The following is a 26931-nucleotide window of genomic DNA, read 5'->3' as shown; positions in this document are numbered from 1 at the left end:
ACTTGATCTGGTTGACAGTTTACACTTGATCTGGTTGACAGTTTACACCTGATCTGTCTGACAGTTTACACCTGATCTGTCTGACAGTTTACACCTGATCTGTCTGACAGTTTACACCTGATCTGTCTGACAGTTTACACTTGATCTGGTTGACAGTTTACACCTGATCTGTCTGACAGTTTACACCTGATCTGTCTGACAGTTTACACCTGATCTGGTTGACAGTTTACACCTGATCTGGTTGACAGTTTACACCTGATCTGGTTGACAGTTTACACCTGATCTGTCTGACAGTTTACACCTGATCTGTCTGACAGTGTACACCTGATCTGTCTGACAGTGTACACCTGATCTGGTTGACAGTTTACACCTGATCTGGTTGACAGTTTACACCTGATCTGTCTGACAGTTTACACTTGATCTGTCTGACAGTTTACACCTGATCTGGTTGACAGTTTAAACCTTATCTATTTGACAGTTTACACCTGATCTGACACCTGATCTGTCTGACAGTTTACACCTGATCTGGTTGACAGTTTAAACCTTATCTATTTGACAGTTTACACCTGATCTGTCTGACAATTTACACCTGATCTGGTTGAGAGTGGACACCTGATCTGTCTGACAGTGAACACCTGATCTGGTTGACAGTTTACACTTGATCTGGTTGACAGTTTACACTTGATCTGGTTGACAGTTTACACCTGATCTGTCTGACAGTTTACACCTTATCTGTCTGACAGTTTACACCTGATCTGTCTGACAATTTACACCTGATCTGTCTGACAGTTTACACCTGATCTGTCTGACAGTTTACACCTGATCATTTTAGACATACCTAAGTCATAGAAGGATTAACTAGAGCCATAAGAGTAAAGTGTGGGACAAGTTACATTGTCAAAATCATTAGGTTTGGTGGCTGCAGAATTCTTACCAAAACAATTATCCATTGATACTTGACTTATCTCCCTTTGCTCTTTACAAGCTTCATACTGCATCTGGCATGGATTTCCATAAGTACGACCATCTGAACCACAAACTGTAGATCTTTTAATAAATAGAAATAACATACATTTATGATTAAACACAATTAACACTGGATGTCTGATATCAAAGACAATTTTAGTGGTAGGATATATTTAATCATTATATTATCTCCTAGATCACATTATCATTACTGACTAGTCAATACACACACATATCTTGGTATCTTATATTTGAAACATAAAAGTAGGGAATAGAAATTAAGGGGCCTAAAAAGATACCAGGGGATAAAGAAGGGGAGTGGGGAGGTACAAGAATGCATTGGTAATGCCAGAAAGAGGATAGAATCAGGAAATGAAAAAATACTAGGAATGGGAACGACGGGAATGAGAGAAGTGAAATATGGACAGAAGCTGGGAGTGATAAAACTGGGGAACAAAGAAGGAAGCTTGGAATGGGAAACTGAGGAGCTATGGAGAAAAAACCTTGGAAAGAAAAGAGTGGAAAATAAAGAAATAAAGAAACTGGGAAAGGTAGAGGTTGAAAATGGAGAAAGAGAAGAAACTGAGAATGGAAGAGGTGGAGAATGGATCGACAAAGAAAGAAATTTGAATGAAGGCCAAGGTCATTCATTTGAAGAAACTTGGTAGTCCTTAATTTAAGCATACAACAGACCTAATATTGGGTCTCTTGGCCATTTGGTTATCAAGAAGAATTTGTTTAAAGATTTACACATGTTTGACCCCTTTGACCATGAATTAAGTTCAAGGTCATCCATTTGAGCAAAGGTAGCCTTTCATCCCAACATGCTAAAGACCAAATATCAGGTCACTGAGCTTATTTGTTATCAAGAAAATGTCATTTAAAGATCTTAGCATATTTGACCCCTGTGACCTTTAATGAAGGTCAAGGTCATTCATTGGAACAGACTTGGTTGTCCTTCATCCCAGCATACTACATACCCAACATCACGACTCTGGGCATGCTGGTTAATGAGCTGAAAATGTTTTATGGCAGACAACCGACACACAACGTCTCGGGTGACCATAAAACTGGGAATGGGAGAACTGGAGAGCAGAGGAGAAAGAAACTGTGAGTGAGAAAATTGGGGAACAGAGAAGAAAGAAGACAGTGGCTATACATGTACCTCCATGCTCAATACCTCCAAGAACCATACCTCCTGACCCCTATACCTCCACACCCAATACCTCCAGACCCAAATACATGTACCTCAAGGTCCCATACCTCAAGGTCCCATACCTCTAGGCCCCAAAACTTCATGGCCCTGAACCTCCAGGCCCAATTACCTCCTGACCTCATACCTACAGGTCGATACAACTCCTGGCCTCATACCTACAGGTCCATAACCTCCTGACCTCATACCTACAGGTCCATAACCTCCTGACCTCATAACTACAGGTCCATAACCTCCTGACCTCATACCTACAGGTCCATAACCTCCTAGCCTCATACATACAGGTCCATAAAACTCCTGGCCTCATACCTACAGGGCGATACAACTCCTGACCTCATACCTACAGGTCGATACAACTCCTGACCTCATACCTACAGGGCGATACAACTCCTGACCTCATACCTATAGGTCGATACAACTCCTGACCCCATACCTACAGGTCGATACAACTCGTGACCTCATACCTACAGGTTCATACAACTCCTGACCTCATACCTACAGGTCCATACAACTCCTGACCTCATACCTACAGGTCCATACAACTCCTGACCTCATACCTACAGTTCCATAACCTCCTGACCTCATACCTATAGGTTGATACAACTCCTGACCTCATACCTACAGGTCCATAATCTCCTGACCTCATACCTACAGGTCCATACAACTCCTGACCTCATACCTACAGGTCCATACAACTCCTGACCTCATACCTACAGGTCCATACAACTCCTGACCTCAACTCCTGACCTCATACCTACAGGTCCATAATCTCCTCCTCCAGTAAAGACTCCCAGGCCCTCTACCCACAGTCTTGCATAAAGATGTTATCAGGATCCAATACTAATTATACCAAAATGTACCCCTTTTATACCCCAAACTAGAATACTGACAGGTCAGCAAGGGCCTCGCCTTGTGGCTATATATTCTCTATAATCATCAAGAAGCCATTTTCCTATATCCCTGATGTGGACCATTTTTTCGGTACAAGCAAGCACATTCAATAAGAAAGCCCTGTATGAAGTTTGAGTTGGATCTGCCAAAATGAACTCATCTGATTGCAAGGAAACAGATTTTCTATTCATAGTAACAGTGGCCTTGACCTTTGACCTCTTTCAAACTGCAAAGCCAACACTTTAAGTATGGAAGTTCTGAAAGAAGTTTGAGTTAGATTGGTCAAAGCAAACTCTCGATTTTGCATGGAGACAAAAATTACACAATACAATACATATACATGTATAGGAAACAGAATGCTTTTAGAGGAATTTTAGTCTTAATTCCTGGCCATTTCAATACCAACCTACTGGTAATAGCCATTTTTCAATATCACCACAAGAAAAATCTCAACTACTTCTGAGACCTATGCTGCCAAAATTGAATGTCATACAAACATAAATATACATTAGTTGGTCTGGGCGTATACATCAGTTGGTCTGGGCGTATGCATCAGTTGGTCTGGGCGTATACATCAGTTGGTCTGGGCATATACATCAGTTGGTCTGGGCGTTTACATCAGTTGGTCTGGGCGTATACATCAGTTTGTCTGGGCGTATGCATCAGTTGGTCTGGGCGTATACATCAGTTGGTCTGGGTGTATACATCAGTTGGTCTGGGCGTATACATCAGTTGGTCTGGGCGTATACATCAGTTGGTCTGGGCATATACATCAGTTGGTCTGTGCGTTTACATCAGTTGGTCTGGGCGTATACATCAGTTGGTCTGGGCGTATACATCAGTTGGTCTGGGCGTATACATCAGTTGGTCTGGGCGTTTACATCAGTTGGTCTGGGCGTATGCATCAGTTGGTCTGGGCGTATGCATCAGTTGGTCTGGGCGTATGCATCAGTTGGTCTGGGCGTATGCATCAGTTGGTCTGGGCATATACATCAGTTGGTCTGGGCGTATGCATCAGTTGGTCTGGGGGTATACATCAGTTGGTCTGGGCGTATGCATCAGTTGGTCTGGGCGTATGCATCAGTTGGTCTGGGCGTATACATCAGTTGGTCTGGGCGTATGCATCAGTTGGTCTGGGGGTATACATCAGTTGGTCTGGGCATATACATCAGTTGGTCTGGGCGTATACATCAGTTGATAGCGGAATTTACAACAAATATGGTTACAATCTATGAAAACCCTCAGGACTCCCTATTCGAGATGGACTTTCCAAGGAGTGAGATGGAGTCAGCGTAAAACAGAATTTTTGATAAGGAGACTGTGAAATGGGAAGAAAGGATGTGTGAGATGCACAATGTGATTTTGGAATGAGGGAATAATTGAGATACCAAGAATGCGAGCTTGGAAGAAGTGTATGTGTGATATGCAGAGAATGTTAGTTTAGAAAGAGGGAATGTGAGATGCAGAATGTAAGTTTGCAAGGAGGAAATGTGTGAGTAACATAATGTGAGTTTAGAGAGAATACCTGATGGCCTGGCAGTTGAAGTTACAGATACATGCGTAGGTTCCTTGCTCGTTAAGCTGGCACTCTCCACCATATTTACACAAAATCTCGTCACAGACAGGCATGTCGTCTGGGGTGTCGCCTGACCCTCCTGTACCAATATTCAGACAACATGCGATACCCTAGCACACCTTAAAACAAGCTGATTGGCTGGTAGGAGCAACCATGGAATGTCATCCAAACTCCTTCCATCCAATCATAATTTCTTATCAAATTAAGCTACCTGCATCTTCAATAAACTTAATGCAAAGGAAAGCACACCAAAGAAATAAAGACTGCTTAATTTTGGTTGATCTCTGCTCTGCACCTCTTGAATGGGTTGCATGTTAAAATACATATTGTTTAAACATTTAGACCATATACACTGAAGTATTGATATATTAGATTTGAGAAGTAGAATTTAAGAGATCAACCATTATCAACACAAAGGTCAAGCTGATATCTTTTCACACATTTAATCAACATCAATATATGATTAATATTTAACATTTTTTTGTTAAGGAAAAGAATTCCCATTGACAAATTGTACCAAGAGAATATCTGATTTGATAAAAATGTCAAAGATATAGTTTTTATGAAGTACTGTCAATTAAAGGGTGTATAGACATTAAGTTGCATGGTGTTTACATAGATTGATAGCTGTATAAAATGATATGTGGTTACTGGCTTAATGCTATAAACATCTTTGAATATTTTTAAGCACTGTGTCTATTAAAAAAATGCATTGTCCAAATACCCTATCCTGAACTGTTGCAAACCATTTATAACCAACAATTTAATACTCTGTAAACATGTGAAAAGACTTTCTGTAGTAAAATATTCATTTTATATAAGGCAAACTTTGTGATCAACCAAAAGCAACCATGCTTCAAACAATTGGATTCCATGCAATACAAAAAAATAAGTAACATACTGTGGGGCACACTTAATGGGCAAATATGCTGACAAAAATTTGGCACATCTGTAAGCATCTAACAAAACAAATAATGTCTTAATTATTTAATATGAAAATAGCCTCTTTAACAAGAAACCCCAAATGAAACTTTCATTTCAACAACCATAGCTGGGTTTCTTTTAAAGAGGACACTATTTCAAGCCAACAGAGTTAAGAAAAATGATGTTAAAGTATTTGCCATATTTTTCCTATTGAGTGACGCCCCCCAGGCCCCTGGGTAACTGAACCCACTGTTTAAGTCTTAGACAAAATTAGTTCCATTTTAATCAAGGATGCCTTCATATGGATCAAATCCTTTAACTCCTGCAGAAGAAGGATTTTAATAATTTACTATATACATGTATACCCTACTGGTCCCTGGGAGTCCAGACCCACAATCTACACAGAATGATCTCTCTTCACCCGAGAAAATCCTTTCATCAAAACAGAAGAAGAAGGAGTTTAAAGAATTTCCTGACCCACTGTTTATTCCAGGGTGCTTCAGACTCAATTTTGCCAAAATCCACAAACTCATTCATAACTACATGTACTTGCAATTTTTAGGAATAAAGCTGACAGACAGATGGACGATGGACACCATGTCATGCACTAAGCTCATTGGCCCCTCATGCCAGGCGAGCTAAATATATTAATACATGCACTTAACTTGTCAATTATTTATATTTATTTAAGATAAATAGTTCTTTCTGCTCATACTTATTTTAGCAAATTATGTACTACTTGTTACATTCATTTGGAGTAAAATACATGTATGCAACTGTTTTTCATACTTATTTGTAAATAAATTCCTTATTGATATTAATGATAGTAAAACTATACTCAAGCAGATGTGGGGAATCATTATTTTATATATTTTATGGTAGTGTAGTAAAATGCCATATTCATACATTATAATCTTTGGCCAGTTTGGGTACAAAATTGATATATCAGCATCAACTTTATCTTTTTTTATTTACTTATTTTTTTTAGATAGTTCAATCTTAAATAAGAGGCCCAATGGGCCTTATCGGTCACCTGAGGTAATCTGATATTCATACTAATAGATAGAAGATAAAGGAGCACATGTCAGCTTTGTGGCCTGGAAAGTAGATCAATAAAAGTTTACTCATAGGAACAAACTATATATCCCAGCATGCTAATTGACTACATGACCAAGGCCAAAGACATTGAAATATTTACCGCATTTGAACCATTTGACCTTGAAAGTAGGTCAAGGTAATCAATTCAAACAAACTTGGTAGTCCTTCATTCCAGCATGCTACTGGCTCATTAAAGTAAGACACTAGGCTTCTTGGTTATCGGAAGAAGTTAAAAATGATAAATTGTTTATTACAGACAACATATGATGCACAAGGACTGACAAAAGGCAATCTCAATATGGCACTTGATACTTTGTCTCAGGTAACCTAAAAATAAAACACAGGCCTGCTTGTACAAACCTCCAGAGTATGCAGTATCCATTTCATTTTCACAGGGACGAGTATCCACCACATATAAATCCACATTTTGGACACAGGCTGCACGCTTCATTTTACATTCATTCTCGTAAGTTTTTCGATCACTTGCACATACAGGTTCCAGAGTTCGGGGACAGGTAAGGGGACAAACACATGTTCCATTTTCACAACGTGCACCAAAATTACATGTTGTTCCTTTGCAAAGTTCTGAAAAACACACACACAAAACAAAACAAGTTTAACATATTGTTGAACATTGCCCACCTCTTAGGGAGTTTACATAATGTAAGATGGACATGAGGTTAAAAATCTCCTCTTTTTCTAGACTTTAAACTAACATTTATTAAACCTCACCCTGAGACTTTGAATGTAAATCAAGGTTTAATCATTTGGCCTAGACAACGGATAGGTCACCATGCAAGCACATTTTACAATAAGAGCACCAGAGGCTTTATCAGTCATATTATATTATATAATATAAGTATCATAAATATTTCAGTAAATTTGACCTTTTAGGCCTCACCCATTAGCCCCTAGGCTGGGGGTCAGTTTGGGTCAACACATGCATAATATCAAGATGTCATCCCATGTTGATAATGTTAACCAAGTTAGAATGAATTCAAATTGAAAAACAAACAAATGATAATAAAAAAACTATAAACTATATATAGTAAAGTTTACCCAATCTCCAGGGGCAAATGTGAGACCCAAAGTCATGTAATTTATATTTTTGGTACAATACCTTAAGGTTCTTATAAATATTTGATTCTACCTTATTTGAGTCTTAAGAAGAAGTTATTTGAAATTTCAATTAATTTGGCCCATTTTTGGCCCCATCTATCATCCCCTGGGGGCTACGCAAGGCCAACATGCGCATACCACCATGCAGTCATCCCATGCTGATAATAGTTAGAATGAAGTTAGAATGAACTCCAATAAAAATCAAACAAATGATAGTCAAAATGTGATTTCCATATATAAACTATAGGTAAAGTTTGGGGACCATATAATTCACAATTTTGGTTGAATATTGGTCATTGGTTGAAAGTTACTGCCTAATTTCATTGAATTTGGTTCAGCAGTTTTAGAGAAGAAGTCGAAAATCTGATTTATTTGCTGCGACGATGGATACTGGACAATGCACGACGCCGGCATAATTTTAGGCCTCTGATTTAATTTTAAGAAGAAGTCGTTGGAATGTTTTTACAAATTTGCACCCTGTGACCTTGAATATGATTCATTTGAATGTTTTAACAAAGACTTGCCGACATTAAATATAGGTTCAGGTCATTTCTTTTTTACAACCAGGAACCGATCAGCCAAATATCATTATTCTAGGCCTCTTGTTTAGCCAGAAGTCATTTGAATCTTTTAACAAACTTGATACCTGTGACCTCGACTATCGATCCTCTACCTATGATGCCAAAACTTTATAGCTACCTGCCTGTATATTCCACCAATATCTGTCTATAGAGACCATCTCTGCTTATCTATAGAATTCAACAATATATGTCTATAGAAATATGTCCAAAATATGTCTATTACATATTATCACACCTGTTTATAAATGTCCATTATCTTATAACACCTGTCTTATATATAGATGTCAATAACCTCCAACACCTTTCCATATATGTCCATTTCTTCCAACACCTGTCTATTGGATGTTCATTACATCCAACGCCTGTCTATAGATGACCATTACATCCAACACCTGTCTATAGATGACCATTACATCCAACACCTGTCTATAGATGACCATTACATCCAACACCTGTCTATAGATGACCATTACTTCCAACACCTGTATAAGGATGACCATTACATCTAACACCTGTCTATAGATGACCATTACTTCCAACACCTGTCTAAAGATGACCATTACATCCAACACCTGTCTAAAGATGACCATTACATCCAACACCTGTCTAAAGATGACCATTACATCCAACACCTGTCTATAGATGACCATTACATCCAACACCTGTCTATAGATGACCATTACATCCAACACCTGTCTATAGATGACCATTACTTCCAACACCTGTCTAAAGATGACCATTACATCCAACACCTGTCTATAGATGACCATTACTTCCAACACCTGTCTATTGGATGTTCATTACATCCAACGCCTGTCTATAGATGACCATTACATACAACACCTGTCTATAGATGACCATTACATCCAACACCTGTCTATAGATGACCATTACTTCCAACACCTGTATAAAGATGACCATTACATCCAACACCTGTCTATAGATGACCATATTACTTCCAACACCTGTCTAAAGATGACCATTACATCCAACACCTGTCTATAGATGACCATTACTTACGTCACCTGTTTATAGATGACCATTACTTCCGTCACCTGTCTATAGATGACCATTACTTCCGTCACCTGTCTATAGATGACCATTACTTCCGTCACCTGTCTATAGATGATCATAACTTCCAACACCTGTCTATAGATGTTCATTAGAGGCCACCATTATGTGTCTATAGAGACCACCATTATGTGTATATACAGGCCATTATTATGTGTCTATAGAGACCACCATTATGTGTCTATAGAGGCCACCATTATGTGTTTATAGAGGCCACCATTATGTGTCTATACAGGCCACCATTATGTGTCTATACAGGCCACCATTATGTGTCTATAGAGGCCACCATTATGTGTCTATAGAGGCCACCATTATGTGTCTATACTGGACACCAGTATGTGTCTATACAGGCCACCATTATGTGTCTATACAGGCCACCACTATGTGTCTATAGAGGCCACCATTATGTGTATATAGAGGCCACCATTATGTGTCTATAGAGGCCACCACTATGTGTCTATAGAGGCCACCATTATGTGTCTATAGAGACCACCATTATGTGTCTGTAGAGGTCACCATTATGTGTCTATAGAGGCCACCATTATGTGTCTATACAGGCCACCATTATGTGTCTATAGAGACCACCATTATGTGTCTATAGAGGCAACCATTATGTGTCTATAGAGGCCACCATTATGTGTCTATAGAGGCCACCATTATGTGTCTATAGAGACCACCATTATATGTCTATAGAGGTCACCATTATGTGTCTATAGAGGCCACCATTATGTGTCTATACAGGCCACCATTATGTGTCTATAGAGGCCACCATTATGTGTCTATAGAGGCCACCATTATGTGTCTATAGAGACCACCATTATATGTCTATAGAGGCCACCATTATGTGTCTATAGAGGCCACCACTATGTGTCTATAGAGGCCACCATTATGTGTCTATAGAGACCACCATTATGTGTCTGTAGAGGTCACCATTATGTGTCTATAGAGGCCACCATTATGTGTCTATACAGGCCACCATTATGTGTCTATAGAGACCACCATTATGTGTCTATAGAGGCAACCATTATGTGTCTATAGAGGCCACCATTATGTGTCTATAGAGGCCACCATTATGTGTCTATAGAGACCACCATTATATGTCTATAGAGGTCACCATTATGTGTCTATAGAGGCCACCATTATGTGTCTATACAGGCCACCATTATGTGTCTATACAGGCCACCATTATGTGTCTATACAGGCCAACATTATGTGTCCATACCGGACACCATTATGTGTCTATAGAGGCCACCATTATGTGTCTATAGAGGCCACCATCATGTGTCTATACAGGCCACCATTATGTGTCTATACAGGCCACCATTATGTGTCTATACAGGCCATTATTATGTGTCTATAGAGACCACCATTATGTGTCTATAGAGGCCACCATTATGTGTTTATAGAGGCCACCATTATGTGTCTATACATGCCACCATTATGTGTCTATACAGGCCACCATTATGTGTCTATACAGGCCACCATTATGTGTCTATAGAGGCCGCCATTATGTGTCTATACAGGCCACCATTATGTGTCTATACAGGCCACCATTATGTGTCTATACAGGCCACCACTATGTGTCTATAGAGGCCACCATTATGTGTCTATAGAGGCCACCATTATGTGTCTATAGAGGCCACCATTATGTGTCTATAGAGGCCACCATTATGTGTCTATAGAGGCCACCACTATGTGTCTATAGAGGCCACCATTATGTGTCTATAGAGGCCACCATTATGTGTCTATAGAGGCCACCATTATGTGTCTATAGAGGCCACCACTATGTGTCTATAGAGGCCACCATTATGTGTCTATAGAGACCACCATTATGTGTCTATAGAGGTCACCATTATGTGTCTATAGAGGTCACCATTATGTGTCTATAGAGGCCACCATTATGTGTCTATACAGGCCACCATTATGTGTCTATACAGGCCAACATTATGTGTCTATACCAGGCCACCATTATGTGTCTATAGAGGCCACCATTATGTGTCTATAGAGGCCACCATCATGTGTCTATACAGGCCACCATTATGTGTCTATACAGGCCGCCATTATGTGTCTATAGAGGCCACCATTATGTGTCTATACAGGCCACCATTATGTGTCTATAGAGCCCACCATTATGTGTCTATAGAGCCCACCATTATGTGTCTATAGAGGCCACCACTATGTGTCTATAGAGGCCACCATTATGTGTCTATACAGGCCACCATTATGTGTCTATAGAGGCCACCATTATGTGTCTATAGAGGTCACCATTATGTGTCTATAGAGGCCACCATTATGTGTCTATAGAGGCCACCATTATGTGTCTATAGAGGCCACCATTATGTGTCTATAGAGGCCACCATTATGTGTCTATAGAGGCCACCACTATGTGTCTATAGAGGCCACCATTATGTGTCTATAGAGACCACCATTATGTGTCTATAGAGGTCACCATTATGTGTCTATAGAGGCCACCATTATGTGTCTATACAGGCCACCATTATGTGTCTATAGAGGCCACCATTATGTGTCTATAGAGGCCACCATTATGTGTCTATAGAGGCCACCACTATGTGTCTATAGAGGCCACCATTATGTGTATATAGAGACCACCATTATGTGTCTATAGAGGCCACCATTATGTGTCTATAGAGGCCACCATTATGTGTCTATACAGGCCACCATTATGTGTCTATACAGGCCACCATTATGTGTCTATACAGGCCAACATTATGTGTCTATACCGGACACCATTATGTGTCTATAGAGACCACCATTATGTGTCTATAGAGGTCACCATTATGTGTCTATACAGGCCACCATTACGTGTCTATACAGGCCACCATTATGTGTCTATACAGGACACCATTATGTGTCTATAGAGGCCACAATTATGTGTCTATGAAGGCCACCATTATGTGTCTATACAGGCCACCATTATGTGTCTATAGAGGCCACCATTATGTGTCTATAGAGGCCACCATTATGTGTATATAGAGGCCACCATTATGTGTCTATACAGGCCACCATTATGTGTCTATACAGGCCACCATTATGTGTCTATAGAGCCCACCATTATGTGTCTATAGAGGCCACCACTATGTGTCTATAGAGGCCACCATTATGTGTCTATACAGGCCATTATTATGTGTCTATAGAGACCACCATTATGTGTCTATAGAGGTCACCATTATGTGTCTATAGAGGCCACCATTATGTGTCTATACAGGCCACCATTATGTGTCTATACAGGCCACCATTATGTGTCTATACAGGCCACCACTATGTGTCTATAGAGGCCCACCATTATGTGTCTATACAGGCCACCATTATGTGTCTATAGAGGCCACCATTATGTGTCTATAGAGGCCACCATTATGTGTCTATAGAGGCCACCATTATGTGTCTATAGAGGCCACCATTATGTGTCTATAGAGGCCACCACTATGTGTCTATAGAGGCCACCATTATGTGTCTATACAGGCCACCATTATGTGTCTATAGACGCCACCATTATGTGTCTATAGAGGTCACCATTATGTGTCTATAGAGGCCACCACTATGTGTCTATAGAGGCCACCATTATGTGTATATAGAGACCACCATTATGTGTCTATAGAGGTCACCATTATGTGTCTATAGAGGCCACCATTATGTGTCTATACAGGCCAACATTATGTGTCTATAGAGGCCACCATCATGTGTCTATAGAGGCCACCATCATGTGTCTATAGAGGCCACCATTATGTGTCTATAGAGGCCACCACTATGTGTCTATAGAGGCCACCATTATGTGTATATAGAGACCACCATTATGTGTCTATAGAGGTCACCATTATGTGTCTATAGAGGCCACCATTATGTGTCTATACAGGCCACCATTATGTGTCTATACAGGCCACCATTATGTGTCTATACAGGCCAACATTATGTGTCTATACCGGACACCATTATGTGTCTATAGAGACCACCATTATGTGTCTATAGAGGTCACCATTATGTGTCTATACAGGCCACCATTACGTGTCTATACAGGCCACCATTATGTGTCTATACAGGACACCATTATGTGTCTATAGAGGCCACAATTATGTGTCTATGAAGGCCACCATTATGTGTCTATACAGGCCACCATTATGTGTCTATAGATACCACCATTATGTGTCTATAGAGGTCACCATTATGTGTCTATAGAGGCCACCATTATGTGTCTATAGAGGTCACCATTATGTGTCTATAGAGGCCACCATTATGTGTCTATAGAGGCCACCATTATGTGTCTATAGAGGCCACCATTATGTGTCTATAGAGGCCACCACTATGTGTCTATAGAGGCCACCATTATGTGTCTATACAGGCCACCATTATGTGTCTATAGAGACCACCATTATGTGTCTATAGAGGTCACCATTATGTGTCTATAGAGGCCACCATTATGTGTCTATAGAGGCCACCATTATGTGTCTATAGAGGCCACCATTATGTGTCTATAGAGGCCACCATTATGTGTCTATAGAGGCCACCACTATGTGTCTATAGAGGCCACCATTATGTGTCTATAGAGACCACCATTATGTGTCTATAGAGGTCACCATTATGTGTCTATAGAGGCCACCATTATGTGTCTATACAGGCCACCATTATGTGTCTATAGAGGCCACCATTATGTGTCTATAGAGGCCACCATTATGTGTCTATAGAGGCCACCACTATGTGTCTATAGAGGCCACCATTATGTGTATATAGAGACCACCATTATGTGTCTATAGAGGTCACCATTATGTGTCTATAGAGGCCACCATTATGTGTCTATACAGGCCACCATTATGTGTCTATACAGGCCACCATTATGTGTCTATACAGGCCAACATTATGTGTCTATACCGGACACCATTATGTGTCTATAGAGACCACCATTATGTGTCTATAGAGGTCACCATTATGTGTCTATACAGGCCACCATTACGTGTCTATACAGGCCACCATTATGTGTCTATACAGGACACCATTATGTGTCTATAGAGGCCACAATTATGTGTCTATGAAGGCCACCATTATGTGTCTATACAGGCCACCATTATGTGTCTATAGAGACCACCATTATGTGTCTATAGAGGTCACCATTATGTGTCTATAGAGGCCACCATTATGTGTCTATACAGGCCACCACTATGTGTCTATAGAGGCCACCATTATGTGTCTATACAGGCCACCATTATGTGTCTATACAGGCCGCCATTATGTGTCTATAGAGGCCACCATTATGTGTCTATACAGGCCACCATTATGTGTCTATAGAGCCCACCATTATGTGTCTATAGAGCCCACCATTATGTGTCTATAGAGGCCACCACTATGTGTCTATAGAGGCCACCATTATGTGTCTATACAGGCCATTATTATGTGTCTATAGAGACCACCATTATGTGTCTATAGAGGTCACCATTATGTGTCTATAGAGGCCACCATTATGTGTCTATAGAGGCCACCATTATGTGTCTATAGAGGCCACCATTATGTGTCTATACAGGCCACCATTATGTGTCTATACAGGCCACCATTATGTGTCTATAGAGGCCACCACTATGTGTCTATAGAGGCCACCATTATGTGTCTATACAGGCCAACATTATGTGTCTATACCGGACACCATTATGTGTCTATAGAGGCCACCATCATGTGTCTATAGAGGCCACCATTATGTGTCTATACAGGCCACCACTATGTGTCTATACAGGCCACCATTATGTGTCTATAGAGGCCACCACTATGTGTCTATAGAGGCCACCATTATGTGTCTATACAGGCCAACATTATGTGTCTATACCGGACACCATTATGTGTCTATAGAGGCCACCATCATGTGTCTATACAGGCCACCATTATGTGTCTATAGAGGCCACCATTATGTGTCTATAGAGGCCACCACTATGTGTCTATAGAGGCCACCATTATGTGTCTATAGAGGCCACAATTATGTGTCTATAGAGGCCACCATTATGTGTCTATAGAGGCCACCACTATGTGTCTATAGAGGCCACCATTATGTGTCTATAGAGACCAACATTATGTGTCTATAGAGGTCACCATTATGTGTCTATTGAGGCCACCATTATGTGTCTATACAGGCCATCATTATGTGTCTATACAGGCCACCATTATGTGTCTATACAGGCCAACATTATGTGTCTATACCGGACACAATTATGTGTCTATAGAGGCCACCATTATGTGTCTATAGAGGCCACCATCATGTGTCTATACAGGCCACCATTATGTGTCTATACAGGCCACCATTATGTGTCTATACAGGTCACCATTATGTGTCTATAGAGGCCACCATTATGTGTCTATACCGGCCACCATTATGTGTCTATACAGGCCACCATTATGTGTCTATACAGGCCACCACTATGTGTCTATACAGGCCACCATTATGTGTCTATACCGGCCACCATTATGTGTCTATACAGGCCACCATTATGTGTCTATACCGGCCACCATTATGTGTCTATACAGGCCACCATTATGTGTCTATACAGGCCACCATTATGTGTCTATACAGGCCACAATCACTTACCACATTTTCCTATGGAGGCCACTATGATGAGCTCCTGAAGCCGACATGATTCCAACATTAGTTCACATTCATTTCTGTAGGTTTTACCATCTGATCCACAGAGCTTTGCTTCCTGGTTCTGTAATACACACATACCAAAAATGGAACTAGATCCAAACCGGAAACAAACAAATGTGTACAATTAATTTTGCCATAATAGTCCAATGAAAATTTTTTCCAGGGAAACACACCTACAGATCATGATTATTAGAATTAATGGCTAAAAATAGTTTTTACATTTTAACACCAAACTTGTCTGATTTGGTGAGAAAGCCAATGCTATATAATTATATGTTATCAGGTCTACTACACCTGTCTATTAAGAGGGCAGCTCCAGAAATACACATCACTTGTTTAAAAGAAAAATCACAAATCTATCAAACATTGTATGGAGTAAAATAGAAATACACTGCATTAGATTGGGGATTATCAAAATAGAGGATTTTAGTTGGAAAAAAAGGAGGGGAGGAGTTTTCATTACTGAACCAAGAGAAAAAAAAAACATTCCAGATACCACCCAATACCAGGTCTACTATTCTAGAAACCACTTCAATACCAGGTCTACTATTCTAGACACCACTCCAATACTAAACCACCCAATACCAGAAACTACCCAATACCATGTCTACTATTCCAGAAACCACTCCCATACCAGGCCTACTATTCCAGAAACCACTCTAATACCAGGTCTACTATTCCAGAAACCACTCCCATACCAGGCCTACTATTCCAGAAACCACTCTAATACCAGGTCTACCATTCCAGATACCACTCCAATACCAGGCCTACTATTCCAGAAACCACTCCAATACCAGGTCTACTATTCCAGACACCACTCCAATACCAGGCCTACTATTCCAGACACCACTCCAATACCAGGCCTACTATTCCAGAAACCAACAAATACCAGGTCTACTATTCCAGAAACCAACAAATACCAGGTCTACTATTCCAGAAACCAATCCCATACCAGGCCTACTATTCCAGAAACCACTCTAATACCAGGTCTACTATTCCAGAAACCACTCTAATACCAGGCCTACTATTCCAGACACCACTCCAATACCAGGTCTACTATTCCAGAAACCACTCCAATACCAGGCCAACTATTCCAGATACCACCCAATACCAGGCCTATTATTCCAGAAACCACTCTAATACCAGGTCTACTATTCCAGAAACCACTCCAATACCAGGCCTACTATTCCAGAAACCACTCTAATACCAGGTCTACTATTCCAGATACCACTCCAATACCAGGCCTACTATTCCAGAAACCACTCCAATACCAGGCCTACTATTCCAGACACCACTCCAATACCAGGCCTACCATTCCAGATACCACTCCAATACCAGGCCTACTATTCCAGAAACCACTCCAATACCAGGTCTACTATTCCAGACACCACTCCAATACCAGGCCTACTATTCCAGACACCACTCCAATACCAGTTCTACTATTCCACAAACCAACAAATACCAGGTCTACTATTCCAGAAACCAACAAATACCAGGTCTACTATTCCAGATACCACTCCAATACCAGGCCTACTATTCCAGAAACCACTCCAATACCAGGCCTACTATTCCAGACACCACTCCAATACCAGGCCTACTATTCCAGATACCACTCCAATACCAGGCCAACTATTCCAGATACCACTCCAATACCAGGCCTACTATTCCAGAAAGCACTCCAATACAAGGTCTACTATTCCAGATACCACTCCAATACCAGGCCTACTATTCCAGAAACCACCCAATACAAGGTCTACTATTCCAGATACCACTCCTATACCAGGCCTACTATTCCAGATACCACCAAATACCAGGCCTACTATTCCAGAAACCACTCCAATACCAGGCCTACTATTCCAAAAACTACTCCAATACCAGGCCTACTTTTCCAGATACCACTCCAATACCAGGCCTACTATTCCAGACACCACTCTAATACCAGGCCTACTATTCCAGAAACCACTCCAATACCAGGCCTACTATTCCAGATACCACTCCAATACCAGGCCTACTATTCCAGAAACCACTCCAATACCAGGTCTACTATTCCAGACACCACTCCAATACCAGGCCTACTATTCCAGACACCACTCCAATACCAGGCCTACTATTCCAGAAACCAACAAATACCAGGTCTACTATTCCAGAAACCAACAAATACCAGGTCTACTATTCCAGAAACCACTCCCATACCAGGCCTACTATTCCAGAAACCACTCTAATACCAGGTCTACTATTCCAGAAACCACTCTAATACCAGGCCTACTATTCCAGACACCACTCCAATACCAGGTCTACTATTCCAGAAACCACTCCAATACCAGGCCTACTATTCCAGAAACCACTCTAATACCAGGTCTACTATTCCAGAAACCACTCCAATACCAGGCCTACTATTCCAGAAACCACTCTAATACCAGGTCTACTATTCCAGATACCACTCCAATACCAGGCCTACTATTCCAGAAACCACTCCAATACCAGGCCTACTATTCCAGACACCACTCCAATACCAGGCCTACCATTCCAGATACCACTCCAATACCAGGCCTACTATTCCAGAAACCACTCCAATACCAGGTCTACTATTCCAGACACCACTCCAATACCAGGCCTACTATTCCAGACACCACTCCAATACCAGTTCTACTATTCCACAAACCAACAAATACCAGGTCTACTATTCCAGAAACCAACAAATACCAGGTCTACTATTCCAGATACCACTCCAATACCAGGCCTACTATTCCAGAAACCACTCCAATACCAGGCCTACTATTCCAGACACCACTCCAATACCAGGCCTACTATTCCAGATACCACTCCAATACCAGGCCAACTATTCCAGATACCACTCCAATACCAGGCCTACTATTCCAGAAAGCACTCCAATACAAGGTCTACTATTCCAGATACCACTCCAATACCAGGCCTACTATTCCAGAAACCACCCAATACAAGGTCTACTATTCCAGATACCACTCCTATACCAGGCCTACTATTCCAGATACCACCAAATACCAGGCCTACTATTCCAGAAACCACTCCAATACCAGGCCTACTATTCCAAAAACTACTCCAATACCAGGCCTACTTTTCCAGATACCACTCCAATACCAGGCCTACTATTCCAGACACCACTCTAATACCAGGCCTACTATTCCAGAAACCACTCCAATACCAGGCCTACTATTCCAGATACCACTCCAATACCAGGCCTACTATTCCAGAAAGCATTCCAATACAAGGTCTACTATTCCAGATACCACTCCAATACCAGGCCTTCTATTCCAGACACCACTCTAATACCAGGCCTACTATTCCAGAAACCACCCAATACAAGGTCTACTATTCCAGATACCACTCCAATACCAGCTCTACTATTCCAGATACCACCCAATACCAGGCCTACTATTCCAGAAACCACTCCAATACCAGGTCTACTATTCTAGACACCACTCCAATATCAGGTCTACTATTCTAGAAACCACTCCAATACCAGGTCTACTATTCCAGACACCACTCCAATACCAGGCCTACTATTCCAGAAACCACCCAATACCAGGCCTACTATTCCAGAAACCACCCAATACAAGGTCTACTATTCCAGATACCACTCCAATACCAGGTCTACTATTCCAGAAACCACCCAATACCAGGTCTACTATTCCAGATACCACTCCAATACCAGGCCTACTATTCTAGAAACCACTCCAATACCAGGTCTACTATTCCAGAAACCACCCAATACCAGGTCTACTATTCCAGATACCACTCCAATACAAGGTCTACTATTCCAGAAACCACTCCAATACCAGGCCTACTATTCCAGAAAGCACTCCAATACCAGGTCTACTATTCCAGAAAGCACTCCAATACCAGGTCTACTATTCCAGAAACCACCCAATACCAGGCCTACTATTCCAGAAACCACCCAATACCAGGCCTACTATTCCAGACACCACTCCAATACCAGGCCTACCATTCCTGATACCACTCCAATACCAGGCCTACTATTCCAGAAACCACTCCAATACCAGGTCTACTATTCCAGACACCACTCCAATACCAGGCCTACTATTCCAGACACCACTCCAATACCAGGCCTACTATTCCAGAAACCAACAAATACCAGGTCTACTATTCCAGAAACCAACAAATACCAGGTCTACTATTCTAGATACCACTCCAATACCAGGCCTACTATTCCAGAAACCACTCCAATACCAGGCCTACTATTCCAGACACCACTCCAATACCAGGCCTACTATTCCAGATACCACTCCAATACCAGGCCAACTATTCCAGATACCACTCCAATACCAGGCCTACTATTCCAGAAAGCACTCTAATACAAGGTCTACTATTCCAGATACCACTCCAATACCAGGCCTACTATTCCAGAAACCACCCAATACAAGGTCTACTATTCCAGATCCCACTCCAATACCAGGCCTACTATTCCAGATACCACCAAATACCAGGCCTACTATTCCAGAAACTACTCCCATACCAGGCCTACTATTCCAAAAACCACTCCAATACCAGGTCTACTATTCCAGAAACCACTCCAATACCAGGCCTACTATTCCAGAAAGCACTCCAATACCAGGCCTACTATTCCAGAAACCACTCCAATACCAGGCCTACTATTCCAGACACCACTCCAATACCAGGTCTACTTTTCCAGAAACCACTCCAATACAAGGTCTACTATTCCAGATACCACTCCAATACCAGGTCTACTATTCCAGAAACCACCCAATACCAGGTCTACTATTCCAGATACCACTCCAATACCAGGCCTACTATTCTAGAAACCACTCCAATACCAGGTCTACTATTTCAGAAACCACCCAATACCAGGTCTACTATTCCAGATACCACTCCAATACAAGGTCTACTATTCCAGAAACCACTCCAATACCAGGCCTACTATTCCAGAAAGCACTCCAATACCAGGTCTACTATTCCAGAAACCACTCCAATACCAGGTCTACTATTCCAGAAACCACCCAATACCAGGCCTACTATTCCAGAAAGCACTCCAATACCAGGCCTACTATTCCAGACACCACTCCAATACCAGGCCTACCATTCCAGATACCACTCCAATACCAGGCCTACTATTCCAGAAACCACTCCAATACCAGGTCTACTATTTCAGACACCAGTCCAATACCAGGCCTACTATTCCAGACACCACTCCAATACCAGTTCTACTATTCCAGAAACCAACAAATACCAGGTCTACTATTCCAGAAACCAACAAATACCAGGTCTACTATTCCAGATACCACTCCAATACCAGGCCTACTATTCCAGAAACCACTCCAATACCAGGCCTACTATTCCAGACACCACTCCAATACCAGGCCTACTATTCCAGATACCACTCCAATACCAGGCCAACTATTCCAGATACCACTCCAATACCAGGCCTACTATTCCAGAAACCACTCCAATACCAGGCCTACTATTCCAAAAACCACTCCAATATCAGGCCTACTATTCCAGATACCACTCCAATACCAGGCCTACTATTCCAGACACCACTCTAATACCAGGCCTACTATTCCAGAAACCACTCCAATACCAGGCCTACTATTCCAGATACCACTCCAATACCAGGCCTACTATTCCAGATACCACTCCAATACCAGGCCTACTATTCCAGAAACCACTCCAATACCAGGCCTACTATTCCAATAACCACTCCAATACCAGGCCTACTATTCCAGATACCACTCCAATACCAGGCCTACTATTCCAGATACCACTCCAATACCAGGCCTACTATTCCAGAAAGCACTCCAATACAAGGTCTACTATTCCAGATACCACTCCAATACCAGGTCTACTATTCCAGAAACCACCCAATACCAGGTCTACTATTCCAGATACCACTCCAATACCAGGCCTACTATTCCAGATACCACTCCAATACCAGGTCTACTATTCCAGAAACCACCCAATACCAGGTCTACTATTCCAGATACCACTCCAATACAAGGTCTACTACTCCAGAAACCACTCCAATACCATGCCTACTATTCCAGAAAGCACTCCAATACCAGGCCTACTATTCCAGAAAGCACTCCAATACCAGGCCTACTATTCCAGACACCACTCCAATACCAGGTCTACTTTTCCAGAAACCACTCCAATACCAGGCCTACTATTCCAGAAACCACCCAATACCAGGCCTACTATTCCAGAAACCACTCCAATACCAGGCCTACTATTCCAGACACCACTCCAATGCCAGGCCTACTATTCCAGATACCACTCCAATACCAGGCCTACTATTCCAGACACCACTCCAATACCAGGCCTACTATTCCAGACACCACTCCAATACCAGGCCTACTATTCCAGAAACCACTCCAATACCAGGCCTACTATTCCAGAAACCACTCCAATACCAGGCCTACTATTCCAGAAACCACCCAATACCAGGCCTACTATTCCAGAAACCGCCCAATACCAGGCCTACTATTCCAGACACCACTCCAATACCAGGCCTACTATTCCAGAAACCACTCCAATACCAGGCCTACTATTCCAGAAACCATTCCAATACCAGGCCTACTATTCCAGACACCACTCCAATACCAGGCCTACTATTCCAGAAACCACTCCAATACCAGGCCTACTATTCCAGAAACCACTCCAATACCAGGCCTACTACGGCACCTTTACCTGTTTGCATGCCTTTGGACAAACACATGTGGGGTTGTCACTGCTCTTATCACAGACAGAGTAAAATTCACACTGGTCTTGGTCTCCACAGCCTCCTACAATAGAGGAAAGTATTCCATGACATTACTACCCAGGTGGGTTACTTGACTGGCCATTCACCAAAATCAACCATCACAGCAAATCATTTTTTACCAAACTAAGAATAAGTGCCCATCCACTTTATATTGAAACTGTCAGGTATTCTAAGCTGCCTATTCCTAAGAACAGACACTCATTATACCCACGTGTTCTTTATTGAAGATGAAAAACACTTTCGTATTTACTGTAATGAAACTGACCAATTTAGGTCAAAATATAGAGACATCCTTAATGCCACACTGTACATAGGTGATGACCCTATTAAAACAATAGTTAATCCAGTGACTTATTTATCTACTAAAAGACTGTGTCAATACTTGAAAGAGTGTTTCAACTATAGACAAAATACATTACAAATGTTAAATGCATGATGCAGTTGTCTCCCTTAGACTATTATATAAGATAGTAGATATGTATTCATTTTTAAGAAAGAAGCAACATCTAGTTGTGTATATATATGTGTTCATCAAAATAATCCATGTCGTTATTGAGTCCTGAAAACTGCAAAACTATTTATCTAGACATACACATAAGCTATAGTAAATGGTACTTCTATATGATAATATTGCTTTCTCGTAGTTGAATGATTTTGGATTAATGTAAAATATAACATCACCTGGTCAGGACCATATCAGGATAATTTCAGGAATGTTAGAGCTAAATTGATGTTGTTCAGGAAAACCATGATTACGTATTGTTATAAAATGGCCGCCATGGTTGCCATACCATATTTTTTGATAAGGAGGAAAAATAACATTTTGTTGGCTTCTCTTCCTTAAGATATTAACCAATTTTCAGCTCAAAGGCACAAATTGAACTGGAGAAAAAGTTTCAAAGGATTTTTTTCAAGATAGCAGCTAACGTGGTGGCAATCTTAGATTTGGAGCGACCCAAAACATAACACTTGGCCCGTACAGTAAGTAATGAGTTTTATTAAGACTCCAGGTTAGACTATTACATCTTCGACTTTTTTTCAATTTTTACCCATGTGACCTTGAAAAATATGTCAAGCTCATTCATTTGAACAAACTTATAATATTCCCCCTAGCATTCTATATGTCCAATATCAGGTCTCTAGGCCTCCTGGTTTTTGAGAAGGTACATGTATCAATTAAAGATATGGGCATATTTGGTCTCAAAGTCAAAGCCATTCATATGAACAAATGCCATAGCCCAGGTAGCCCAATCATGTCATAGGCCCAATATCAGGTCTCTGGGCTTCTTGGTTATAGAGAAAAATCTGTTTTAATATTTTAACATACCCTGTACATGTACATAATGTATTTGACCCCTGGAAGCCAAGGTAATTCATTTAAGAAAACTTCATGTCCCTTTCACTTCAGCATATGCTACAGATCCAACATTTCACCCAAGGATGCATCATATCAAATTTGGTCAAAATGCATTAGGTCATTCAGGACGAGTAGCCACATTTAGGAAAAGGTGACAGATGACTGACACTGCCCCATGGCATAAGCCCACCTGTCCTTCAGACTCATTGAGCTAACAAGAGACCCAGGGGCCTTTAAGGTTCTGATGTGTACACTTACAGATGATGCTTGGCTTTTTAAATTAACAGTTAACACATCTCAGCCATGTTACCTAGAAAGTCCGTCAGGGTCGTTCATTTGAAAGAACTGGCAAGGCTTTCATCCCAGCATGCTTCTGGCCTTATATCATAACCCTGGGTTTGTAGCCTTTGCTCCCAGCATGCTATACTAGCCAAATATCATGGTGCTGGGCTTCTTATTTATTGAGAAGAATTCAAAAATGGAAATAGTTTACGATGGACAACAGGTGACGCCTAACAAAAGGAAGAGACTTCATCTCAAGTGACCTAAAAGTAATAACAGTGACCTTGAGGTAGACTCAGCAACCCAAAACCTGAATTTGTATGGGACAGTATGGTCTTTTGTAATTGTTTGCTCAAACAACTACATACGCAGAAGGAGAGGAAAACTATAGCCCCCCCCCTAGCTTCACCGATAGGGGAAAACTATAGTCCTCCCTAGCTTCACCGATAGGGGAAAACTATAGTCCTCCCTAGCTTTACTGATAGGGGAAAACTATAGTCCCCCCCTAGCTTCACCGATAGGGGAAAACTATAGTCCTCCCTAGCTTCACCGATAGGGGAAAACTATAGTCCTCCCTAGCTTTACTGATAGGGGAAAACTATAGTCCTCCCTAGCTTTACTGATAGGGGAAAACTATAGTCCTCCCTAGCTTCACTGATAGGGGAAAACTATAGTCCTCCCCTAGCTTTACTGATAGGGGAAAACTATAGTCCTCCCTAGCTTTACTGATAGGGGAAAACTATAGCCCCCCCTAGCTTCACCGATAGGGGAAAACTATAGTCCCCCCTAGCTTCACCGATAGGGGAAAACTATAGTCCCCCCCTAGCTTCACCGATAGGGGAAAACTATAGCCCCCCCTAGCTTCACCGATAGGGGAAAACTATAGTCCCCCCCTAGCTTCACCGATAGGGGAAAACTATAGTCCCCCCTAGCTTCACTGATAGGGGAAAACTATAGCCCCCCCCCTAGCTTCACCGATAGGGGAAAACTATAGTCCCCCCTAGCTTTACTGATAGGGGAAAACTATAGTCCTCCCTAGCTTCACTGATAGGGGAAAACTATAGTCCCCCCTAGCTTTACTGATAGGGGAAAACTATAGCCCCCCCCTAGCTTTACTGATAGGGGAAAACTATAGTCCCCCCCTAGCTTCACTGATAGGGGAAAACTATAGTCCCCCCTAGCTTCACTGATAGGGGAAAACTATAGCCCCCCCTAGCTTCACCGATAGGGGAAAACTATAGTCCCCCCCTAGCTTCACCGATAGGGGAAAACTATAGTCCTCCCTATTAAGCTTCACTGATAGGGGATTAATAGATAGCATTGTTTACCAATAGTCTTAATTTCCTAGTTTCAGACCTAACATTATGGTTGTCTCTTTGGGTAAGATGATGTTTTAAAGCAGTGGTATAGTTATACTTACTACATCTTCCTTGGTGCCAGATCTGTATGCTAGTTCGTTCATCACAGTTGGTGAGGCGAAGTTGACACTCATTGGGGTATGTTTGCCCATCTGTTCCACAAACCTTGACAGACAGACATTAGGTGAGAAACATGTCTCACTGAAATTATGTTACTGACATACTGATAATATAGACCTAGGAGAAAATACTAAATCTAACATTTTACTTTGGATTAGTTCAAATTGATAAAGAGGTTACACAACGAGTGATAGTTGGATATAGAATTTATTTCACACGAGTAAGTTATTTTTTTAAAGTTACAAAAGACACAAGCTTTAGCGAGTGTCTTTTGCAACTTTTAAAAAATAACTTACGAGTGTGAAATAAATTCTATATCCAACAATCACGAGTCGTGTGACCTGTTTCTACCACAATAATATCGGCTTGATTCAAAGGGAAATGTGGACAAGTACAATTTCGCGTAAGGAAATAGAGTGTACTGGTGACATTCGGGACCCGGTGATGTGACGTCATTCGTTTATTGATGACGTCAATAACAATTGCAGCTTGGGTCAAAGTTCGAATTCTTGACCAATCAAAAGACAGGAAGGTCATATACCACTAGTGGTATATAACATATAATTATCCAACTGTCGGTACATTTATGCAATGGCTTGAGAGTGGAATAACACAGCGTCTTGTGGTAGAAACTTAATTAACCACCCATTTTCCTTTATAATTGATAACCAACACAGCTTTTAAATGACAAGCAAGCATTTTAGACTACCTTGAAAAACAAATAATAATGTAGTTTTAAAATCCTGTGTATGCTTCTGTGTTTATCAAACACAATGTAAACTGCGTATTAGAGAACAAATTATATAAACAAGGACATAGTCGTCAAGATCCTCCGCCCATGCAAATATTGTATTACATAAAATTAAAGTTCGCAACATGCATAAAAACATGACATAGCATTTAGAATCATTACATATATTTGTGTTCAGTCATCAAGTTCCTGTGAAAGTAGTCAACATGATTAGT

The 26931-nt window shown here is 41.2% G+C and overlaps 1 protein-coding gene across 1 annotated transcript in view; it reads right to left on the bottom strand.

Moving 5' to 3' along the window:
* Window positions 1–26931, bottom strand: part of LOC117314800 (agrin-like) — a 182244-nt gene that overhangs the window by 81821 nt on the left and 73492 nt on the right. Inside the window, exons 6-11 of the mRNA XM_033868904.1 lie at window positions 25908–26010; window positions 22776–22870; window positions 16017–16134; window positions 7029–7253; window positions 4596–4725; window positions 935–1047 (exon numbers count right to left, since the gene is read on the bottom strand). Of these exons, the coding sequence (XP_033724795.1) occupies window positions 935–1047; window positions 4596–4725; window positions 7029–7253; window positions 16017–16134; window positions 22776–22870; window positions 25908–26010 (784 nt within the window). The remainder of the gene's footprint in view (window positions 1–934; window positions 1048–4595; window positions 4726–7028; window positions 7254–16016; window positions 16135–22775; window positions 22871–25907; window positions 26011–26931) is intronic.

Source organism: Pecten maximus, chromosome 16 (assembly GCF_902652985.1).
Source record: "Pecten maximus chromosome 16, xPecMax1.1, whole genome shotgun sequence".
NCBI lineage: Eukaryota > Metazoa > Mollusca > Bivalvia > Pectinida > Pectinidae > Pecten > Pecten maximus.
The sequence above is the reverse complement of the archived record's forward strand: the minus strand, read 5'-3'. Positions and strand labels throughout refer to the sequence as shown.